Source organism: Corvus hawaiiensis, chromosome 5 (assembly GCF_020740725.1).
Source record: "Corvus hawaiiensis isolate bCorHaw1 chromosome 5, bCorHaw1.pri.cur, whole genome shotgun sequence".
NCBI classification, from domain to species: Eukaryota; Metazoa; Chordata; class Aves; order Passeriformes; family Corvidae; genus Corvus; species Corvus hawaiiensis.
In genome coordinates this window covers 15835242-15856123 of record NC_063217.1, presented here as the reverse complement: position 1 = coordinate 15856123, position 20882 = coordinate 15835242, and the positions used below count along the sequence as shown (strand labels likewise).

Below are 20882 nucleotides of genomic sequence, written 5' to 3'. Positions count from 1 at the left end.
ATCATTGATAAATAGTTTAATTCAGCATTGCTGAGCAACCTAAAAATTACTAGCATAAAATAATCTTTTACACAAAGATCCACTTGTTCAGTCCTGATTTATTTTTCCTAAATTTGAAGTTACTCAAAATGGGCTTCCATGATAAATTTAAAGATTCAGTGTGAAGCAATGCTGTCTTCTGATGTGCTAACTGAGGTAATTTGAAAAACTGATAATTGTGGCATACATGCTTTGAATTTCTCAGTATGGCATTCCCATATGAATAAAATCTTAATTTTAATTTTCATTTCAGCATACTCTTTGCTTTTATGCTATCCTTTATTTTTCTCATTTCCTACAAATTATTTTTGGAGATACTTTGAGAGATACGACTTTGATTAGATCTCTGTACACCTATGCTTTTGCAGGTTTAAAGAATCCCACAGGGTTGGATTTGGGGTTTTTTTATCCTTCAAAATCCACTGGATAATTTTGCTGAAAAGAAATGCAAATATTTTTATAACACTAAGATATGTAAGTACAAGTGAGAGCTGTATGAGGTATATGTGTCTCACACAGGTGTTTTTGTACACATGTCAAAGACACAAATAACCTCAAATCCAATGAGAGCAAAATACGAGGCTGGATTAAATTCATAAAAGAGGGCAGTCCAGGTATTTATTTCGATCATGAAGCAAAGATAACCTGAAAGGTTGGTGGAGAAAACGATGAATCTCTTTCCTCTTGTTTGGAAAACTCTTGATTAAATGAGTAAAAAATTGAGACTATCTCGGGCCAACTGAGCTTGTCTCACCTAAGTTAGACACAGTATTTCTGTTCCGTTTGTGGGCAAAAGAATATGACAGATTTGTTTGGTTTTTTTTTTTTCTTGTGTAGCTCTGTGGAACAGTGGTAACACATACTGGAAATGTTAAGGGGTAAGTAATAACCTTAAGTCAATTCTAGATCTATTACTACTTTACTGTTTTAGGAAGGCTTCTCTGATTTCTGCAACATGAGTGTGCTGTAAGGTCTGAAAATAAAAAGTTATTCAGTCATATTGATGTTTGTATGAAAATTAAAATTCAGTCTTTATAAATTTTTTCCTGATTCGTTTTTGTTATTATTTCCAGGCTATATAAATGAGGCTCAAGACTCATCTGTGGGAGTACATCATTATTCTTCCAAGCGTATTGGCATTTCCATTCATCTGACAAATCCTGAGCCACTTGTTTTATGTCAGCTGTACTGTAAATCCCAGATGTACTATTGAATGTTATGCCATAAACTACTGTACAGAATATTTTGTGATCAGGGCACTGCCTCTCGAATACCACTGTTCAAGGCTTGAATTAATTTTTTTTTTTGTTTTTTTACTTTTTTACACTGGGCTTTCTACCTTACATCACAGTATATAAATTAATTAGATTAACAGCCTTTGCCTAGAAATTCTCTGACAATTGTTCAAGTTCTTATCTTAAATTGTTGATTTGTGTTAAATACAGTACATACACGTTTACATAAAAATACATTTTGTATACAGAGACTTTTGTATATACATTTTTCTTAAAACTTCTAAGTGTTTAGTTAAGATTTTAATATTGTATAATACTCTTCACAAATGAATTTACCAGCATGATCAGTGTTGCTATTTGGTGCTCTTGAATGACTACATTGGGCTAAATTTGAATTGTAATGGGGTCCACGGTGTCTCTTTGTGTGTCTGAGAAGCTCAGTTGCAGTTTCGTTTTCTCCCTTCTCTTTTTTTTTTTTTCCCCCTAATTATTTAATACTTAGTGGGTTTTGCTGTATAGATCTGAAAGGGACTTTTTGGAGAAGTTTGTTTTTAAACTTTGGGTGGGAGGGTCGGGAATGTGCGGGATGCTTAATATAGTGAAAAAGCTAAGCTTTCTAGAGTTCAGTAGTATCCATAAAGAGCATGAGGGATGTCCTGTGTTGGCGATTTTTAGAATGCTTTACATCCTCTGTCTTCCTTTTCTTCTTTCACACCCACTTCTGTAATGTCCTTAATAGTATCACTGTGGCTCTTTTGGAGGCTGTGATAGTATTTTTGCTAAATAATATTAAACTGTGATTTACAATATTGGAATTCAAATCTGTTTAGCAATTGGAGTTAACATTTGTACTATTAGAGTTATTTCCTTGAATTTAGGCAGATGGTTGAATTGCTGAATTAGTTCGTAACAGAATTTATCAACAAGGCCAAAACTATGTTACCAGTGTAAAACTTTCCAGCAAGTGAAGTAGTTAATATATTGATCTGAAATAGTATCTCTTCATCTATCAGCATTGTTAAGTTTGTTTCAAACAGGGTTCATTGTCTTGAAGTAGGGATAATCCTGTAAGTCATTAATACAATTTTAAAGAAATGCTGAAAGGTGATACCAGTCTTTAATCCAGAATAACCTTAAATTTTTCATTTTTATGTCATAAATGGAAACATTTCTAATTGACAGTATGTAGCATATGTGTATATGTAATGTTCAGAACTGCAGATTTTTAAAAGTTTCTATTTTTAATTTGAGAAAATGTTCCCAGTTCATTTAAATAAAAAAGAACTTGCTTAACTACTTTATGTTTGGTTCTCCCTTGTTTTGTTGCACAGACATCTCTCAGAAGAGCTGCACTGAGTTAAAATCTTACGAGAGTGAATTTCTTTACCCTGATTAAAATTTTTTGCTATATTTGACTTTTACTTGTGGAGCAGGAAGGACTGAAAGAACTTCGACTCCGGGTGAGGGAGCTTCCAGCTTCCTCCAAGGATGTGAATTAAGCAAAGATGGTAGTATTCAAGCTAATGAGCTGTGCAGAATATCCTGTAACCTGTTTCTGTATAGCACTGACAGCAGAATTAGACATTTGCTGGTACTTCCCTCCCAGAGTTCACTGCTGGCATCCTAGCTTACCTTGTAAAAGGACAATTGTTTTCTACTGATATGAGAGACCACAAACTGTTTAATCTGAAGCACAGGCGGACAAGACTGAAATGTTAGATGGGAGTGAGACAAACACTTGGTGGTAACCTAATAGCTGTAACACATAAATGTATTTGAGTCCAAGCTTTGATATTTCTCCTTATCCTTGTAGTTTATTTGTTTTCATGATTGGACTTGAAATTTGAGAACAAGAGATCTGAAACTGGTATAAATGAATTTTTAAATTGTTTTGGACTCCAGCAGTTTTTACAACTAGAGAGACAGATGTCTTTAGTTTCTAAATTCTCAGTACTGTTGTGCATAACAAAGTGTAATACATTTGTCAAATATTAGGGGGGATTTGAGTGCTTGCAGTAGGGATTTGAAATCCTTGAAATTAAGTGTGAGGTGGGGAACAAGGTTATTCTGGCTGGCTGGCTGAAGGGTGAGAAGACTCCCCAGAAAACAACAGAAGAGTGAATTTTAAGTCTTAAGTAGGCTTATGCCATTGTTGTCCTAAGACTTGGCTGGAGCCATACCACTGTGCCTTGAAAGAGACAGGAGGAACTAATGGAAAGAAGCTAGACATAAGGTCTCTGCTAGAAATGTTATTAAAATAGTTGTAGAGAAGGAATGAAAACAAGGTTGTTCTCTCTGTCAAATGGTATTTAGTCATGGGAACTTGGTGGCACATTGAGTGGAAGAACAAGGTTGAGGATACGTGGAATGGCTGTTCAGGTGGCTACATCTTCACGCAGGCAGCTTTCAGGTTATCTGGGCTGCCGCAGCAACAAGGGGCTCTTGTCCCTCTTCTATTAAAGAAGCTTTTGGTGGTGGTGGTGTTCTGCTTTGCCATCTGTGTTAAAGGAATGTTTTTGCCTTGGTATTTTGTTTAGCACTACCTAGTGAGTGACTAAATACACAAAATGCTGTTCTGTTCCATTATGTAGGCCAGTCTTAAACCCAGGGTTTCTAGCACCCCACAGTTACTGAAGCACAACTAAACAATCCAATAGCCCTTTCCAGGAACTAGTCAGGTCAGGCTGGCTGTAGCATACGTGTCTTTGGACAAAGTGCCTAGTGGGGGTCTTAATAGCCAGAAAAGTACTGTGGATTGCCACAGCAGGGATTTTTCCTCATGACCTTCCGAATGCCAAGGGAGTTATCGGGATTTTTCCTTAGCTCTGTTTTTAGTCACTGCAGCAGAAACTGCTAGGACAGGATTCTGCACTACAATATTTCTGTTCTCCTGCCTTTGTTTTATGGCAGTTTTACAGCTCACTTGTTACAAAGAGGAAAATATCTATAAAAAAAAACCAAACCAATGAAGCACAAATAATCTGTCTGACATGCTCTGTGGTCTGTTCCTTGCTGCTGAGACCTGTGTAAGTCAGTTCTGATGTCTTGCTCTGTTGGCTGAGTGACCTGTGGTGTGAAAAATGATGATAAAATTTCCAAATGTTTGGTGAATGTTTAGGCTTGTAATACCTTATTTTGTTCAAGCTTTATTTCTTTTCTTGCTTACGTATTGCTTCCATGGCTCAAAGAACATGCAGTTGATCCTTCCATGCATCCCCACTGCATGTCATGTGCGGACAAAAGAAGTGCTAAAGTTGCATCCTTACTGTGAAAATCCACAGAAATCTTTTTTTACCTTGATATGGTCTTTTTTTACTTTGATATGGTCTTACAAGCTCTAGCATGAAGATAGCTATAAAGCAGCTGGAGAATGGAAAATATCTGTTAAAAATCAAATATGACATGTTCATCCTGGATAGGAATGTGCTTCTCAGTTATACAACTGTCGTTCTGTATTTAACTGCATTTACAAGACTTGTCTTGTTACCTTCTTAGGAGTTCACACTCCCAAGGTTATTTGACACTCCCTCAGGCTATAAATTATGAGTACTTGCCTACTGAAGTGTGATTTATTATTTCTATAAAAAGGCCCAACCCTTATATTCTGTATTTTGCTGGGAAGACGCTTCTTTGTGCACCAAGAGTTTAAATTGTGAGCAGCCATTTACTTACTGCTTTCACTTCCTTGGATTGTGTTGTTCAAGGATCTCGGTCTGCTCCTCTCAGCATGAAGAGTTTTGCTCTCCTTTTCCTGGTTGTGATCTGCGGTGTAGGAGGATTGGGACAGAAGCTGAAGCCAAAGAAAAGAAGCAATGGTGAAGAAATCAAATTTCGGACTAAAAGCAAAGATGTTTGCACAATGACCATGAGTGGTGATGATGAGGAGATGAAACTTAGAATTGAATGCAAAAGCCAGGGCATGTCCTACTGGTGTGAGTTCACTGGCAAGCCATCAGTCTGTCGTGCTTTCAGAAATAATCCAAAGATCTACTGGAATCAGATTGCCGCGGAACTCAGAAAGATCCCACATGCTTGTGAATCCATGGAAGCATTGAAGACCACCATGTGCCAAAAGGCTCCCCCAGAGGCTCTCATGAGGCAAATAGCTGCTGGTGTGGAGCTAGAAGATCTAGCAAACCAGGAAAAACCAGTCCAGAAAGCTTCCATTCCTGTGAGAGAAGCGGGGCAAAACTCTGACCCAACCCAACATGGTCAAGGGTCTGAAAATGAAACAGAAGCAATGAAACTGGCACGGGAGCATTGCTGGGAATCCCTGCATGGTGTCTGCTCCTACCTCATTGGCATCTTTAGGGGTTAAGGATTTGCTTCAGGTAAAAGTAATCTGGAAGCACAATAGAATATACCTAAGAGTAATTCTATTGTGCTTTGATTTTGGGCGCCTCTCAGGGATGTGGACGGGGAGGTGCTAACCTCACTTGCTAAAATCTAACATTACAAAGCCTGTTTTGTGGCTTTTGAGGGGCTAGGCAGCTTAAATTTCCAGTGATCTGTATTGGTTCAGGACTCCCTTACAGCCTCCTGTGAGGTCTTCAGTATGTACTGAGATGTTTGCCTAATCTGTTGTTAATCTTACAGTATTTCAGTTCTAACTGTTGGAATTGGGCTGATTTTTTGCCTTCTGTCACTCCTTCCCTCTTGTGCTGACTTCTGGATTTACAACAGGGAAGTAAGATAAATAACAAATGCATCAGATCCAGCCAAATGTATCAGTTGGAACAAACTACATTCCAAAACTGAGAAAACAAAGCTTATCCATCAAAACTGCTAGTTAATAATGAAATATTTTAATTTAAAAAATTAGTTCATAAACCCCTTGCAGAAATGAGTAAACCCAAGTGGACTGTCTTGGTTTGTGAGTCTGTTACCGTAGAGGTGATAGGAGATCACATTCAGGCACTTGTCTGATAAGTCTCAGGTTTTCAGCCAGCATTTAAAAAAGCAAAGCCCTTTATTGCAGAAGTGATAAGTTTTATACCCCTTCCATTCCAACTCAGAGAGAAAGCCAGGAGCTGGTGACTGAACCTGGCAAACTTGAAAGAAATTGGAATATATACAGTATGAGCTGGCAAACGTTTAGGCTGCTAAGGATAATTTATGCCTAGTACAGCAAAGTGACTGATTGTTTTCTCTTGTTTTGTTTTCATTTTTTTGTTTTTGTTTTGCAGAGCAAAGTTACTACTGCTGAAGAATGGTCCTTGCTGCATTTTAATAATTTAGAAATAAGAATTTTGGTTTAAAAATGAGTAATTTCTATAAATCTTTTTGCTGTTTCCTTTTTAAAGAAAAAATGAAACATTTTAACAGCACTGAAAAATGCTTGAAACTGGAGTGACTGTGCTTAAAGTGTTAGTATGAACTAACTGCCCCTAGGCGTGTTACACACCAAGGCATTTATGTAACCAAGGAGCTGCTTGACCTTGCATAGATATTTGTGTGTACTGACTTGCTTCAGTTTGTTAGAGTTGAAAGCTGTTAATGATGATACAGTTAGTGCAAACAATAAAAATAAGGTTTTTGAAAAGGTACTTGGTGTGCTTTCTTGAAATTTTAGCTGGTGCTGTTTGTGTAAAGTCACAGTATTTGTTGTCACTTGTTTCTTAAGAGATTGTTGGTAGAATGTGTAAGAGAAGTTACAGGTCTGAGTCATTGCTTTCCCACTGTGAACAAGTTTTCATGAATATTAATATTTTCAATGTTACGAGGTTTATATTACAATAATGAGTTTCAGCCAGCAGGAAAAAAAAATGTAGAAATAAGAGAGTAATGTAGTAATACATTTCAGAACATAGCAAATCAAAAGTGTTCACTAGTGTTGCAGCTGCAGATTTTGGTGTTACTGGACCTGTTAGTGGCACTATTAATGTTTGGTTTCAGTAGATATTCGGAAAAGTAACTCCCTTGGCAACTTAGGCACTTGCCTAAATCTCCTCAAAACACAAAACAAGACCTAATGGCCTGTTGTCAGATTACAACACAATTGTGTTCAGATTATTATTTAACAATGATCCCTTTTGTTCCCAAGTGAGCTTTGCAGCAGGGATGTAACTGGAAAAACTTCATACTGTAGAATTTAATAGTGCTCTGTGTTTGCCTTGCAAAGTTTCTGCAAGATATTGTTCACTGAAGTACTTCTCCATCTTTACTCACAGATTTGTAATTCTCACTACACAATTCCAGATCATGACTGTCCAGTCATTAAACTTTGTGCCTTGTACCAAAAAACTTGAAATAATTTTCTTCAAACCTCTTGAAAGATATGGAAAAGAATAGTAAGATATGGAAAAGAATAGCAAGTCACGAATGCAGGATCAGTGCAGAAGATCGTATGTACAAGGCAGAAATGTAATTTGAATGCTAATAAAATGTGTAAGCTGTATTTTTCTCTGCCATGAATCCAATGTGGTTAGTTTTCATTTGTGATCTCAATTGCTATTACCAGGCTCTTGTGCTGTGAATAAAAAATGTAGTAGTACACCTACTCACCTAATACTGTCATAGAAATTAATATAATTGTCTGATTTGCAAACATGCACAATGCATCCAAGTGATATTAGGGAACTGTTTGCAATGTTCAGGGGAGGTTGTGGGTTTTCTTGAGGTGTGCTTTTAAATATTTTAAAACTCCTGTTACAAACGATGCAAAATCCACTCTGCAGAGTGAGTGTTTTGCAGTAGTATCCACTACAGCAGTAATGACCTCAAAAATGAGATAATGCCTTGCACTGGCAGAAGTCTGGGAGAATCAGTTGCCCACCATACTGCTAGCAGGAGAAAAAAGGAGGTTTCATCAGTTCACCAGAAGAACATTTTCCCCTTTATGCCTTTATGGCCTTTTCTATGTGTATGCAGTCAGCTCAGGAGGCGGCAGAGTTGTGTGATGCTTTGTAGAATTCTTGATACAGTCTAAAATTCGTGGCAATCACTAATTCTGCTCAGCAGAGGACAAATGTCACACATGCTAGCACGCTGTTTCCCAGGGAGCTTGTATCTCATTTCAGTAGAGTAGAGCTGTGCTGCAAAGGGCTCCCTGTACTGTGCTGCCTGGAAGGGACCCCCTGAAGTTTCACCGTTGAAAGCAGAAATCAAAGTCTTGCACCAATGGCCCCCCTTTAATGAAATGCTTTTTGTAACATACTCCGGATCATAGTTAAGCACCACATTTTAGAAAGAGGTGAAGATTTTGGGACCAAGGTGATGCATGCCATGGATTGCATTTCATTAGGCAATGCTATGCACCCTGAGCAAGTCAGTTAAATATAATGGTCACTTTCAAAATATTTAAAAATTGGATGTTAACTGAAATACCCCACTTCAGTGTAAGAGCACCATGACTGTTTTGGCTACATTACCATTTAATTGTGTTTAGCACCAGAAATTTACAGTAGTGACAGTTCCGTTTCCTTCTGAGTATGAAAGTGCTATTCATTAATGAAAGGATGAATTGAGAAGTGTTTGTGGTGGGTTTAGTGAAATCTTGAGGTACCTCATGAATGAATGAGACCTGCTGTTAGTTCCTTTGAGGTAAACTAGTTAGTCCTGTATATGTAAGTATCTCAGGAAGTCCATCCAAGTGGAGGTGGAATTTGTCTTTATTTTCCTGACAGAGGAACAGCAGACAAAAAAGTTTGTCTGGATTCCTGCAGGTGAGACCATTGATACCCAGGCCTGCTACTTCTGCTGATAATTCAGTGCAGTGTGAGGTGTCCGCCTGCCTCAGAATCCTCATGTTTAGGTTGCCATAGAAGCATCACAAGTATTTGCTATTTTGATAAGGGAAGCCTCCAAGAAAAGCAAAATGAAGCATTTGGAGAACCTGTGAATTTGACACACATAGTTAAGATCCAAAAAAGATTAGAGTGAGTCTAATGGAGAGCTATCGAGATGGTCAGGACTGAAGCACCCTCCTGTGAGAAAAGGCCAAGGGAATGGGTTTTGTTCAGCCTGGAGAAGACTTGGGGAGGGAACCTAATAGTTGACCCTCAATCCATATGAGAAAGCCATAGAGAATACAGAGCCAGGCTCTTCACTGATGTATGTGATAGGAGAAGAGATCCTGGCCAAAAACTGATAGAGGTGAGGTTCTGACTAAGTGAAAGGGAGAACATTAAGGAGGATAAACACAGGAGTGGGTTCCTCGGAGCAGCTCTGGAATCTCCATCTGTGGAGCTTTTCAAGATCAACTGGACAAAGTTTAAAGCAACATAGTCTGAATTGACTACAGCTACACAGTAGTGCACTCTGGTGTTTTCCGAGAGAATTGTTTAGGTGTGTTCTCTGGTCATTGCGTTGTTTGCAGCATTACATTTTTCATTCTTGATTTTTCAGCAGATGTCATGGTTAATATTTCATGGATTTTAGGGATAGAGGTCTCCCACAAAAATAAAAGGACAAAGGAAAAGCTAAAATTTCCCAAAGCTACCCATTGCCATTCCTGCTTCTGTATGGTTGTCAATTTCTTTTTTCTGTTTCTCTTGCTGTTGCTTTTCCCAGTCTCTGCTTTCTTCTCGGAAGAGGAGTCAGCACAGGAGGTTTTCTTTGGAGTTCTCTGCTTTTCCCCTTACAAATGAGAATTGTTCTAATCAGACTTCACAGACCATTTTACAGTGACAAAATGTATGTGGTACATACGCAAGAACAGGAGTAAGAACTTGAAGTGGAGGAGGTGCAGTCAGTAGATGACAAGACATTGGTGTTACCTCATGGACATGTTGTTCACTTTCCCATCATGAAAACAAATTAAACGGCTTGAACAATGGGCAGGAGGCCAGGTCTGGATTTTCTGAGTAGCTGTGCTACTGTATGTCCAGAGAAAGCATAAAATTAAGGGGGTGTCTGATTTGGAGTGGAAGTTTGTGTTCCCCTCCCTGCCGTCCTCCTCAGCAGGTTATAAAACTGTTAGCATAACCCGCTGCTCGCCACAGGCATCCCTTCCATGGTGGCTCCTGCTGCCTCAGGGCTCACAATGATTGTAGTCAGGAAGGGAAACAGAGGTGTCCTTTTAGATTCTGCTGGCTGCAGACATAAAAAACTCTGCATTGCTCTGTCACTACTGCTGTGGCCTGTAAAAATTAATGTGGCAGTGGTGACATTGGTTGCCCCTTTATTTCTCTTACTGGTGCAACGTGAGGGCCCTCCAACAAATGCAGCTGTAATAAAGTGAAGAATGTGGTTAGGAACTGAAGAGGGCTAGAAGCTTCCCGATGAAGGTTATGGTGAGCAAAATTCAGGCACTGACCTCTCCATTTCCTCTGCCAACCAGCACAGTAGGAGGGCAGGACTGCTGCCCCCATCCTCCCCTCTCACCCCGCTCCAAGGCAGTGCAGACCACATGGGTGCTCTCATCGAGGTATTGAGATGACCTCCTGTCTTCCATACTCCAGAAATTTAGCATGGGAATCCACAAATGTGTGTTTGCAGCTGGGGAAGGTTATCTGGTGCCCTCAGAATAATGTGGTCAGTGTGGGACAGTGACAGGAGTAGGACCATGGAGTAAGGTTTCCCCATCTGTGTGCAGAAAACATTACCTGAGCCTGTCATGGCTGTTTGGTGCCTCAGATGGCACAAATGAAGCTGAAGCCCAAGTGTTTGAGCAACACCTGTTTTTGCGTGGCGGGAATTCACATGGCCTCCAGGCAGGCTCCTCCAGAGCGAGCTGCCTGGCCCAGGAGCGAGCAGCTGTGCCGGCCCTGGGGGCTGCTCCGGGTGTGCTCTGGGGCCCTGCTGCAGTGCTGGGCCGTGGCTCTGGGGTGCTGAACGGTGCTGAGGACGGGGGTTTGCTGGGTGTTGGATTCTGGCTCTTCTTCAGGGACTGTCTGGGAGCAGCTCTGCTCAGGGGAGGGGTGGCTGGCAGGACCCTGCCGGAGCATGGAGGCCACAGCAGGAGAGACACCAAAGTCTTTCAAGTCACGTTGTTGAACTTGGGCCATGGGCAGGTGGGTTTGCCCCAAAGGTGGATGCCAGAGCAGGTGGAGATGAGGTTTTTCAGAACAAGGTGTCTGTCTTTCCCCAAGACCTTCCCCAAATACTGCTGTCCCCCGTGACCCATCCCATGCCACTTCCTCTCACCAGAGAGATGCTCCAAGAGCTGTTCTTAAAGCCCGTCTGTACAAACCCACACAGTGTCTGCATGAAGGCAAGCTACTCCAGGATGACAGGAGGTATTTTTCACAATAGACCAGACAAGGAGAGGTAAGAGCCATTAAACTACAGCAACACAGAATATCACCTGCAGTCGTGTGTCTCCCCTGCCTTCTTGGGCCTGAAATCTTTTGCATAGTTGGAATCAGTTCACTATCCTTTGGTTTTGCTTCATATTGATCACATGGCATCTGGACATCTTCTTGGCTCAGGGTAAGTCAGCAGCTGAAAGAAATCAGAAACACCATTTCCCTTTGCCTTAGGGAACTATAAAACTTTTTATAGAACTCTACATATTTCACCTCAGCAGCAGCAGTGTTCTTTGGCAGGAACATACTTCATCTGAAGCACAATAGAAACAATCATAGTGATTTGAAGGAACCAGCGATTTTTTTTTTCTTCCTCACTATTAGTCTCTTTTTTTTACTTTTTTCTTTTTTCTTTCTTTTTTTTTTTTTTTTTTTTGGTGGATGATTGTGTCATAAGTATTTCTGACTTTGAAAAAACACAGGATCCAAAATTAAAGATTACTTTTAATCTTTGCCACGAGACAAATTATTCTTCTGGGTATATCACGGCTCTTTTAAACATCTACATTTTAGTTTAACTCAAATAGCAAAGAGTAGTATATGACTACCTTGCAGCTACAGCATAGTTTGCTTGAGCAAAGAAAAGTCAAGGACTTGAGCAAGGAAAAGTCAACTGTCTTGGACTAGAGAGCAGTGTAGAAAACTGACTGACTTTAGCATCTGTGAGAAGAAAGGTACATTGTAAATATCTGAGAGACAGGAAGAAATCCACCTGAAAAGGACATCCTCAGATAATTAATTTTTAATGTCTGTGTTTCTTCTGCATTATATAAAATTTATTTTAAAAATTATTCTTGCCATATAAAGACACACAGAATATTTTAATTGCTAGTGTGCTTTCTACAGCAGCTTTTGTGAGTGCATCACTTGTCAGCCCATAGACCTAGAAAGGAAAACTTTATGCAAAGGAATACTCTTCTCAGCTACAAATTTCTCAGCTGTAGATATTGTTTAAGATTGTAATGCATTTTATTTCCACATTCCCTTTTATTTAACATATAACATTCAGGATGTTGAAAGAGAAAAAGCATATAAATGTGGCTTCTTGCATCCGTGTGATGTAGACATGTATCGTCATCAGTCTTTAAAAGGTTAGGAAAAGAGATATGTAAGGGAGCCTTTGACAGCAGATGTGTCAACAGAAACTGGCATGTTGAACAGTACTATGTGTGTATTTAAGCAGAAGCAAAAATTTAACACACAGTTTTGTAATTCTGCTCGATGAGTACACTCATGGGAACTAAGCCTGTCCCTCACATGGCGCAGCTTTAGGCCTCAAACACGCAGAGAGGGCTCCCACGTGTTTGGCTCTGTCATCAGGGGCTGATGCACATGGATACAATACTGCCCTGCAAACCATCACTTTCTCAGGTCTTGCTGCTTGCAACTGTATCTGCCTGCATATCTGTTCTTCCAAACATAAATGTGTCATGCTGCAAAGTGCAGATTAATGTATATAGTGTGCCATTAATATATATGTTGTGCCCAGTGAATACAGACCTGCCTATGTGTGCCAGCACAGTTTTATATAAATCTCCCATCTGAATGTAGCAGTGTTTCTTTGGTTTAGTTACGTTTATACTTAATTAAAACCATTACTCTTCACTTCTTTCTGTTTGTTACCTTAAATACAATGATTCGGAGAAGAGAGAAAAAGCTGATAAGGAGAGGAGCAAAAAGAATATTAAACCTAGTCTGCGTTTTTATATTTTAAAAAAGCTTTGTGCAAATACTAAAGCAGCTGGTCTGGAGTAGCTGTATCAACAGAGAACATACTGATGAGTTAACAGGAAAGGGCCTTTGATGATGCCAAGGTTTCATTGATTATTCCAAAACTAAAATTTACAGGTGTCTATACGGCAAGAAGACAGCAATGAATAAAGTGCCTTTTGCCATGTGTGATTATTTTATGTAATGCTTAAATTAATTATGGTTTGAAATTATTTTCTGAGATCATTTCATGGATTTCGTTGACCTTCAAAAATCTTCTTGTTCTTTCAGAAGCTGTCCAAATGTTACAATTTTTATTCTTGATCCTGTCTGGTGCACCCCATCTCACCCCCTACCATGGCAGTGGGTCAGCCTTTGACCCCTCTTCTGGTGTAGACCATAGTTATACAGAACACTTCAGTCAGCAGCTTGTCCTAGCTTGGAGCAGTTTTAGGCTTTTAGCGGTGCTGAAATGAGGCGGGTCTAAGGGTGCTTTGCTGAGCTCAGCTATACTGCTGTCAAAAGGAATTGGATAGCTCCATTTATTTGCAGATCTGAGGTCAAATACTGACCAAGCACCACTGTGTTCACCACTAAACCATATCCCCAAGTGCCACATCCACATGCCTTTTGAACACTTCCAGGGATGGTGATTCCACCACTTCTCTGGGCAGTCTGTGCCAATACCTGACCAACTTTAAGTAAAGAAATTTTTCCTAATATCCAATCTAAACCTCTGGCAGAACTTGTGACTATGACCTCCTGCTCTGTCACTTGTTACCTGGAAGCAGAAGCCACCCCCCACCTGGCTACAGCCTCCTTTCAGGTAGTTCTGAAGAGTGATTAAGGTCTCCCCTGAGCCTCCTTTTCTCCAGGCTAAACACCCCCTGGATCCCTCAGCTGCTCCTCATGGAACTTGTGCTCCTGACCCTTCCCCAGCTCCACTGCCCATCTCTGGAGACGCTCCACCACCTCACTGTCTTCCTTGCAGTGAGGGGCCCAAAACTGAACACAGGATTTGAGGTGTGGCCTCACCAGTGCCCAGTACAGGGGAACAGTCACCGCCCTGGTCCTGCTGGCCACATTATTTCTGATACAGGTGTCATTTGCCTTCTTGGCCACCTGGCCACAGCTGGCTCATGTTCAGTCACTGTCAAACAGCACCTGCAGATCCTTTTCTGCTGGGCAGCTTTCCAGACACTCTGCCTGCAGCCTGTAGCCTGTAGCCCTGCCTGGGGTTGTTGTGACTGTAGTGCAGAACCTGGCACTTGGCCTTATTGAACCTCACACAGCTGGCCTCTGGCCCCCTGATCCAGCCTTTCCAGATCCCTCTGCAGAACCGAAGTCATTTGGACTGTGCCATCAATAATACACAGATAATATTCACCATCTAGTAATTAAAGCTTATGTTAAATAGTCTAGGGCTCCGTTTCTGAAGGCTGTTGGAAGGCAATGTGGGAAGTGCTTATGGGAAGGCTGTTCTTTAATGGATACAGCTTTCAGTCCTGTTCCCAACCAGCAGGTCCATTAACAAGGACTTAGGTCCTCTTTACCCACATACAGGAGAAAAATCCCTGAATTCCCTGATGGCATGAAGTAGGACATAGATGTGAGATTCCTCTATAGGCGCAGAGGAACAAATAGAATTAAAAATGAGTAAAAGGTAGCTTGGTGCAATTCATGTGATGTCAGAGGCGAAAGCGGTAATTTAAACTAGAATTGGAATTGTAATGCTGCACCTTCAGCAGTGACATTCTGATGCACTGCTTTTCACCCATTTTCAGAAAAGTTCGGGCTGAACAGGACTGAAACTTCTAAAAAATATCCTAAATATTTAGAATATTGCCAATTCTCTGCAATCCCATCAAGAAAAAAAGTATAAATACCTAATGTTTAGGATAATTAATTTCTTGTCTGTTGATGATCTCCACATGGAGGAGCTGTAGAGTTAGAAATGATCCAAGAAAAAACACTTCAGAGACATCATATCTTCTCTAGGTTAACAGAGCAACCCCCAAATCTATCATAAATGCTGCGGTATGTGCATCCTTTCAGCTTTTGCTAACCATAACAAGTTGCACTAGAACTTGGAAAGATGGATCAGGAAATTTTTTACTTTGTTAGTGGCTTTGATTCATTACATACCTGAACCTGCTGAGATCACTAAAATGAAAATGGCAAAGAAGATTTGTCTATTTCTTTTTTCCTTTCTCTGTGCCTTCAGAGGGTTATGTCAGATGTGAAAATGCTGAGCGCTGCCAGCCCACACAGCAGCTGTGAAATGCAGACCTTTACAGTCATCTTTCTGACTTGCTGAGCTTTCAGCAGGAGTTTTCAGAGCTCCTTCCAGATGTGAGCTCTGGAGCCTCACAGCTTATACTTATTAACTTTCAAGGATAACCCAAGGATCATGGAGGATAAACCTTACGGCTAATCCTGTCAGTGGATAGGTCACACTTTGGGGCTGATGTGCCTTGTGGAGGCATGGCTTGTGTTAGCCCAAGACCACTTTTTTGGTGTGGCTGAAATAGCTTCTTCAAAAGAAGAAGTAATAATCTAACTCAGCAAAATAGTTGTCACAACTGTGGCTGCACTTTCTTGTTGTCTTTCCTGGGATAGCTGCTGTGCTTTAGGAGCCAAGGCAGTGTCAGTGTAGCTTGGACATCAGTATTTTCAGGGACAAAAAAGTCCTGGGAGTGAACTCCGTGTTGGTTCCTTTTCATCTGGAATCCACTGAAATAAAAATTCCTGTTAGTTATTTGTAGTATTGAAGTCTGTGTGGGGGGTGACCCCAGGCACCAGTGAAGCCTCCCAGCAGCCACTCACTCCCTCTCTCCAGAGGGATGGAGGAGAGAACTGGGAGAGAAATGGAGAGGAAGGAATGTGGGTAGAGATAAATACACCTTAATAAGTGTAGGGAAAAGGGGAGAAACAACAGCAAGTGATGCAAAGACATTTACTTTACACCTCCCCCAAGCAGGCTGGTGCCCAGAAAGTCCCCAAGCTGGGGTTACTCTAGAAGGACCACCCTCAGTTTTACTGCTGTGTGCAATGTCATACAGTATGGAATATCCCTGTGGTCAGCTGGGGTCAGCTGTCCTGGCTGTGTTCCTTCCCCGTCTCTGGCACACCCGCAGCCTCCTTGTTGGAGAGGGAGCACAGTGAGAAACAGAGAAGGCCTTCGTGGTGTTTAGTGACAGCAAATACATGGGTATGTTATTAGCACTGTTCTAGTTACAAGTTTAAACACAGCACCATATGGGCTGCTATAAAAAGCCAGACCCAGCACAGTCTCCTACGCCATGAAGTCCCTGGTTTTCCATTCCTCTTTCCTGGTTTCCTTTTCCTGGAACAATTTCTTGGTTCCTGTTTCCATTTTCCCACTGTACTTAAAAAGTGTGCATGAAACGAATGTTTATTCCTTGGCAAGGGCTAGAAACACCTTGCTGTGCTTGGAACCAGTGCTAAACTTTGCAGAACTATCAGGCACTGATAAACTCACGAGGGTTTATGCAGTATAGTTTCCTAGTTGAGGTGGAACCATCCATTCTTTTGTCTCCACATGGAATATGCACCACTCATTTCAACAAATATACAAAAAAGACCCCTAATATTAATGAATGTAACAGAAATAAAGGAATTATTCCATGCTTATTACAATATTTTTATATTGTAAATATACAATATTTATAAATATAAAAATATTTATAAATAAATATGCTTATCATTATATCATATGATATTATATTACATTATATTACATTTTATTACATTATATTATATTATCAGCTGTGTATATATGCACATGTATATTTATTGATACAGCTTAATTTATTTACATACTTAAGCTTTATGGAAAGGCTCATAAGAGTAGATGAAGACCAGAGCTATCACTGATATAATTACCAGACTTTTGAAAGTCCATGTATTCTGACCAGGACTGCATTAGAGAAAAATTAGAAAGGAAATCCAAGCTGCTTTGATTTCTGAAAGTAAAAGGTTCAGATCACGTGTGGTTTACAGAAATCCAGAAACAACCTCAAAAAAGTGGTCAGCAGCTAGGAAAGGGTGTCCTTCTAATATACCACATCTTGGCCTGTACAGACTCTGTCTTCAACTCCATTCATGTTGGTCCTGTGACACTTTGCAACAACAGCACAGTGTGGAAGAATTTCACCACTGCTCTAGTCAGTATTTTAAATGTTCCACTCTAAAACCCTTTGCTGATCTTGGTTCCCTTCACCTAGGCAGCATCAATTAGTATTCCTGCTGTTTCTACATGAAGTAATTCAGTACTGACCAGTGTATACATCAGAAAAAACCCTAAAACAAATACCTAAGTCATTTAAAATTCCCACTAAGACAAATAAATCTTACCTTTATGAGAAGGTAGATTATAACTAGAAGAGGGCTGAATCTCATCTCTTATCTTCATCCTCCTGAAGTAACTCTACAACTATTGCCTTAATGCAAAAATGTTTTTCTGCTCTTCAACTGCAAAAGCATATGGGGGCTTTTTCACCGCAGTGCTTTAAAGGGAGCTCAGGCACTCATGACAGCTGAAAGGGTTTGAAGCATCAGGCTCAGTGCTTATGGCAAGCAGGACAAGCCCTCGTGTTCTAGCAATACTGTCTGGTGATTTCATGTGATGTGTCCATTTCTGCCTTCTCCTAGTTATGCATGACTTGCAATTACCCTGAGCAGACTCAAGGCAGTCAGTAATTTACAATGGCATCTTTTTGTTATTTTACTCACTTTATCTCTCTGTAAGAGACCCATCCTTTGTTTGGCTGTATTTCTGAAGCTTTTCTGGTCAGACAGACAGGCTCTTGCATTTCTCTAAGCTGTGAAAGTCTTAGCAGACTAAGGAATTAGTCAATAGTTGTTTCTCCTGACTGCCAAACCAACTTGAGCATGTCCTGAATATCCTGAATCTATGCTAATAAAACTGGCAGCCAGCCTGCTCAAATAAAACCACAGGACTTTGAAATGACTGTTCTTGGAGAATCTTCAGCGGTTCTTAAGGTAGAGAAGTGATTAACTTGTATTAGAGCCAAAAGCAAATGAATATATATAAATTCAAGTTTTGAGGCTAAGTTCTTCCTGAGATTGGAAAAATCACCTTGAAACACATTTCAGTCTAGTATCCCTTTATTTCATGGGAGTCTTTTCTGAGATTTTTTTCTTTTTATGTTAAATTCCATGTATTACATGAAAGATAAATCCTACAGAAGAAGAAAAACCAGTTTTTTACTCTCAAATACCATCTCTTATTTGGTGATCCTGTAGCATTATCAGAAGCAATCAAATTCTTAGGGCCTGCTTAGATTTGGATATGTTTACCACAAACTCTTGTGTTTCATATGCTAACAATCATTTCTATCATGGCATCAGCATTTAACATCCTGTATAAAATAGGGTAATCATGTTTATCTAATGGCAAATATTTATACTTCTTTGAATTGTTTCAAAGTCAAGAAAAACCTTCTTTAAGGTTGGTCTGACACTCTTTCACAATAAAATTAAGGGAGAGAAGACATCTCAAATTTCCCTTGTTTGAATTCAGAAGGCCTCCTCCTGCCAAGATGAAACATTCTCCATTTAGCATCAAAATGTAAACTCCATTTAGCATCAAAATTTTGGGTCTTCTGTATAATATGTGGTTTTTTGGTCTGTATTATCTCATTAACAAGAGGGATTTCCTCATTATTTCAGAAACATTCCTAATGGTCATGCTCCATCATGGGCTTGGATCTGCTTGAGTTAATTAAAAGCACTTATCTTTTTGTGAAAACACTGCTATCCTTGCCTACAGGGTTAAAGCAACGCTCTGCAGGTCTGAAAGCAAACTCTGCCTTTTCCAGCTGCATGTGACAGTGTTCAGTGAGCAGGTCAGTAACAGATTAACAACTGCTGACTGCCAGGCACGAGCTGGGAGCCAAGAGGGCTGAACTTCTGCTGAACAGAACCTTGGCAGTAATGAATTTTATCATAATGTTGCCAACATAATGCATCAAGTAAACAAACAAACACTGCAAGTAAAAACTACTGACTTCATAGATGAAGAAGGTAAACAGTAATACCAGACATGGACATGATGGATAAAATAATTAAGCTGTTAGTATTACTTAGAGATAACCACTGCATCAAGAAGCAGTGTTCAGTCAATTTGCTAATGTTTCAGGATTTTAGTTCTTAAATGCAAATGTGAACCTCTGCATGAACTGGAGTTTGCTATAAAATACCCTTACTATTTAATCTTGTAAAGTGCTCTTTTTTTATTAGCTTAAAATATAAAGCAGTCATATGGTTTCTGTTGTTCTGTGATTAACTTACAGTTAACACTTGTTTGAATTAACTAGCGTTTGTTTCTTTTTGTTTGGGTTTTGTGATACTAGCTTTCATTTGGATGCTGTTTTGCCAAATTCAGTTGTCAGTTTTGGCCAGCTTGTGAAATAATCGGACAGTGTTAAGGACTCGATGAAGAGAGAATCTGGTGCCTTTTTTTCATATTTATTTAACTGATACGAATTTTACCCCAGGTCAGAAGTAACTGAAAATTGTTAACTGATGAGCTTGCTTCTACTTCTTTCAAATAATTGTGCCTCCACGTAGAATAATTAATTAGCAGATCTCGGTGCACTGAAACCATCACCACATTTTAAATTAACCAGACTCTTCCAGAGAAAGGCCAGTAGTCTATGGAATATTCTTCTGAAGTGTTGGGCACAGGCAGTGAGATGCAGAACACTGGCAATGGTGTCACTGCCTGTGTGACAAGTATTTTGTTGCTGTGTAAAAGGGCTGTTGGCTTACTGTCTTCTGTAAATCTTCGACTCACACAATCAAGAAGGAAATCAAGTTACGAGTTCCTTGCCTGAAGCTTGTTTACCTAGGGATAGGAATGCCGTGCCAGAGCTCAGCCCACAGTCACAATAAAAAGGTTATTGCCCTGGGAGGTAGAGGTGTGACTGCCACATCTGTTATTTAACAGGCTTAGTCTTTCAGCAGGTATTCCCACCAAAATGATGCACACCCACAGCCTGTGCCTGATTATATTTTGTTAGTGAACAGCACAGGAGCAGGCTACTTTGTTTTAATTACAGTAACAATTCCATATTAGTGATGTGTGTACTTATACACCAAAAATTGCTTGAATGCTGCAGGGCAGTACTCATGGACTTTAATTTGAAATGTAAGTAGCTCTTCACATCACTGATGCTGGATCCATTTTAATTCAGTTTGCCTGTGCATTTGCACAGGGAACAACATCCTGTTGTCCACACATATGACTGACAAATAGCTGATATTCTATGGTGCCATATTTGTAGGTGGTCAAAGGAGTTCAGTCAACCATTTACTATTCATAAATCAAATTAAAAATTTACTGTTGTTATATAAAATTTAGTTTTTATTCCATTAAGAAAAAACTACGAATGAACAGGAGCCTCACGATGTCACAGAGATGACACCACAAGAAACTGCAGTTTGCAAATAATGCACCAATGCAACTAGTAGTATAAAGGATAATAATTTCCTATATAAAAAATACGTATGTGTGGATAATATTTAAGCAGCAATAAGAACTGAGAAATACTATACTTCTTCCACACCAATGAATCATAGCTAGGAATAAGGATAAAACTTCTTC

The 20882-nt window shown here is 39.8% G+C and overlaps 2 protein-coding genes and 1 long non-coding RNA gene across 19 annotated transcripts in view; 2 read left to right on the top strand and 1 right to left on the bottom strand.

Moving 5' to 3' along the window:
• The window catches only part of PROM1 (prominin 1), a 63458-nt gene extending 62127 nt beyond the window's left edge, over positions 1-1331 (top strand). For all 17 annotated transcript variants that reach the window (XM_048303159.1, XM_048303149.1, XM_048303154.1 and 14 more), the window contains 2 exons: positions 877-917; positions 1113-1331. In XM_048303159.1, the coding sequence (XP_048159116.1) occupies positions 877-895 (19 nt within the window). In that variant the 3' untranslated portion in view covers positions 896-917; positions 1113-1331. The remainder of the gene's footprint in view (positions 1-876; positions 918-1112) is intronic.
• A 929-nt stretch (positions 1332-2260) lies between these two features.
• On the top strand, positions 2261-7688 carry FGFBP2 (fibroblast growth factor binding protein 2). Its single transcript, XM_048303169.1, has 2 exons — positions 2261-5605; positions 6461-7688. Exon 1 carries the CDS (start codon positions 5002-5004, stop codon positions 5590-5592), a length of 591 nt encoding a protein of 196 aa, XP_048159126.1. The 5' UTR covers positions 2261-5001; the 3' UTR covers positions 5593-5605; positions 6461-7688.
• Positions 7689-8385: 697 nt separating this feature from the next.
• Positions 8386-17803, bottom strand: LOC125325779. The gene is made up of 2 exons (XR_007203541.1): positions 17609-17803; positions 8386-11657 (listed from the first exon to the last, which is right to left on the bottom strand). It is a non-coding gene; the product is annotated as an uncharacterized LOC125325779 (long non-coding RNA).
• Positions 17804-20882: the final 3079 nt, after the last annotated feature.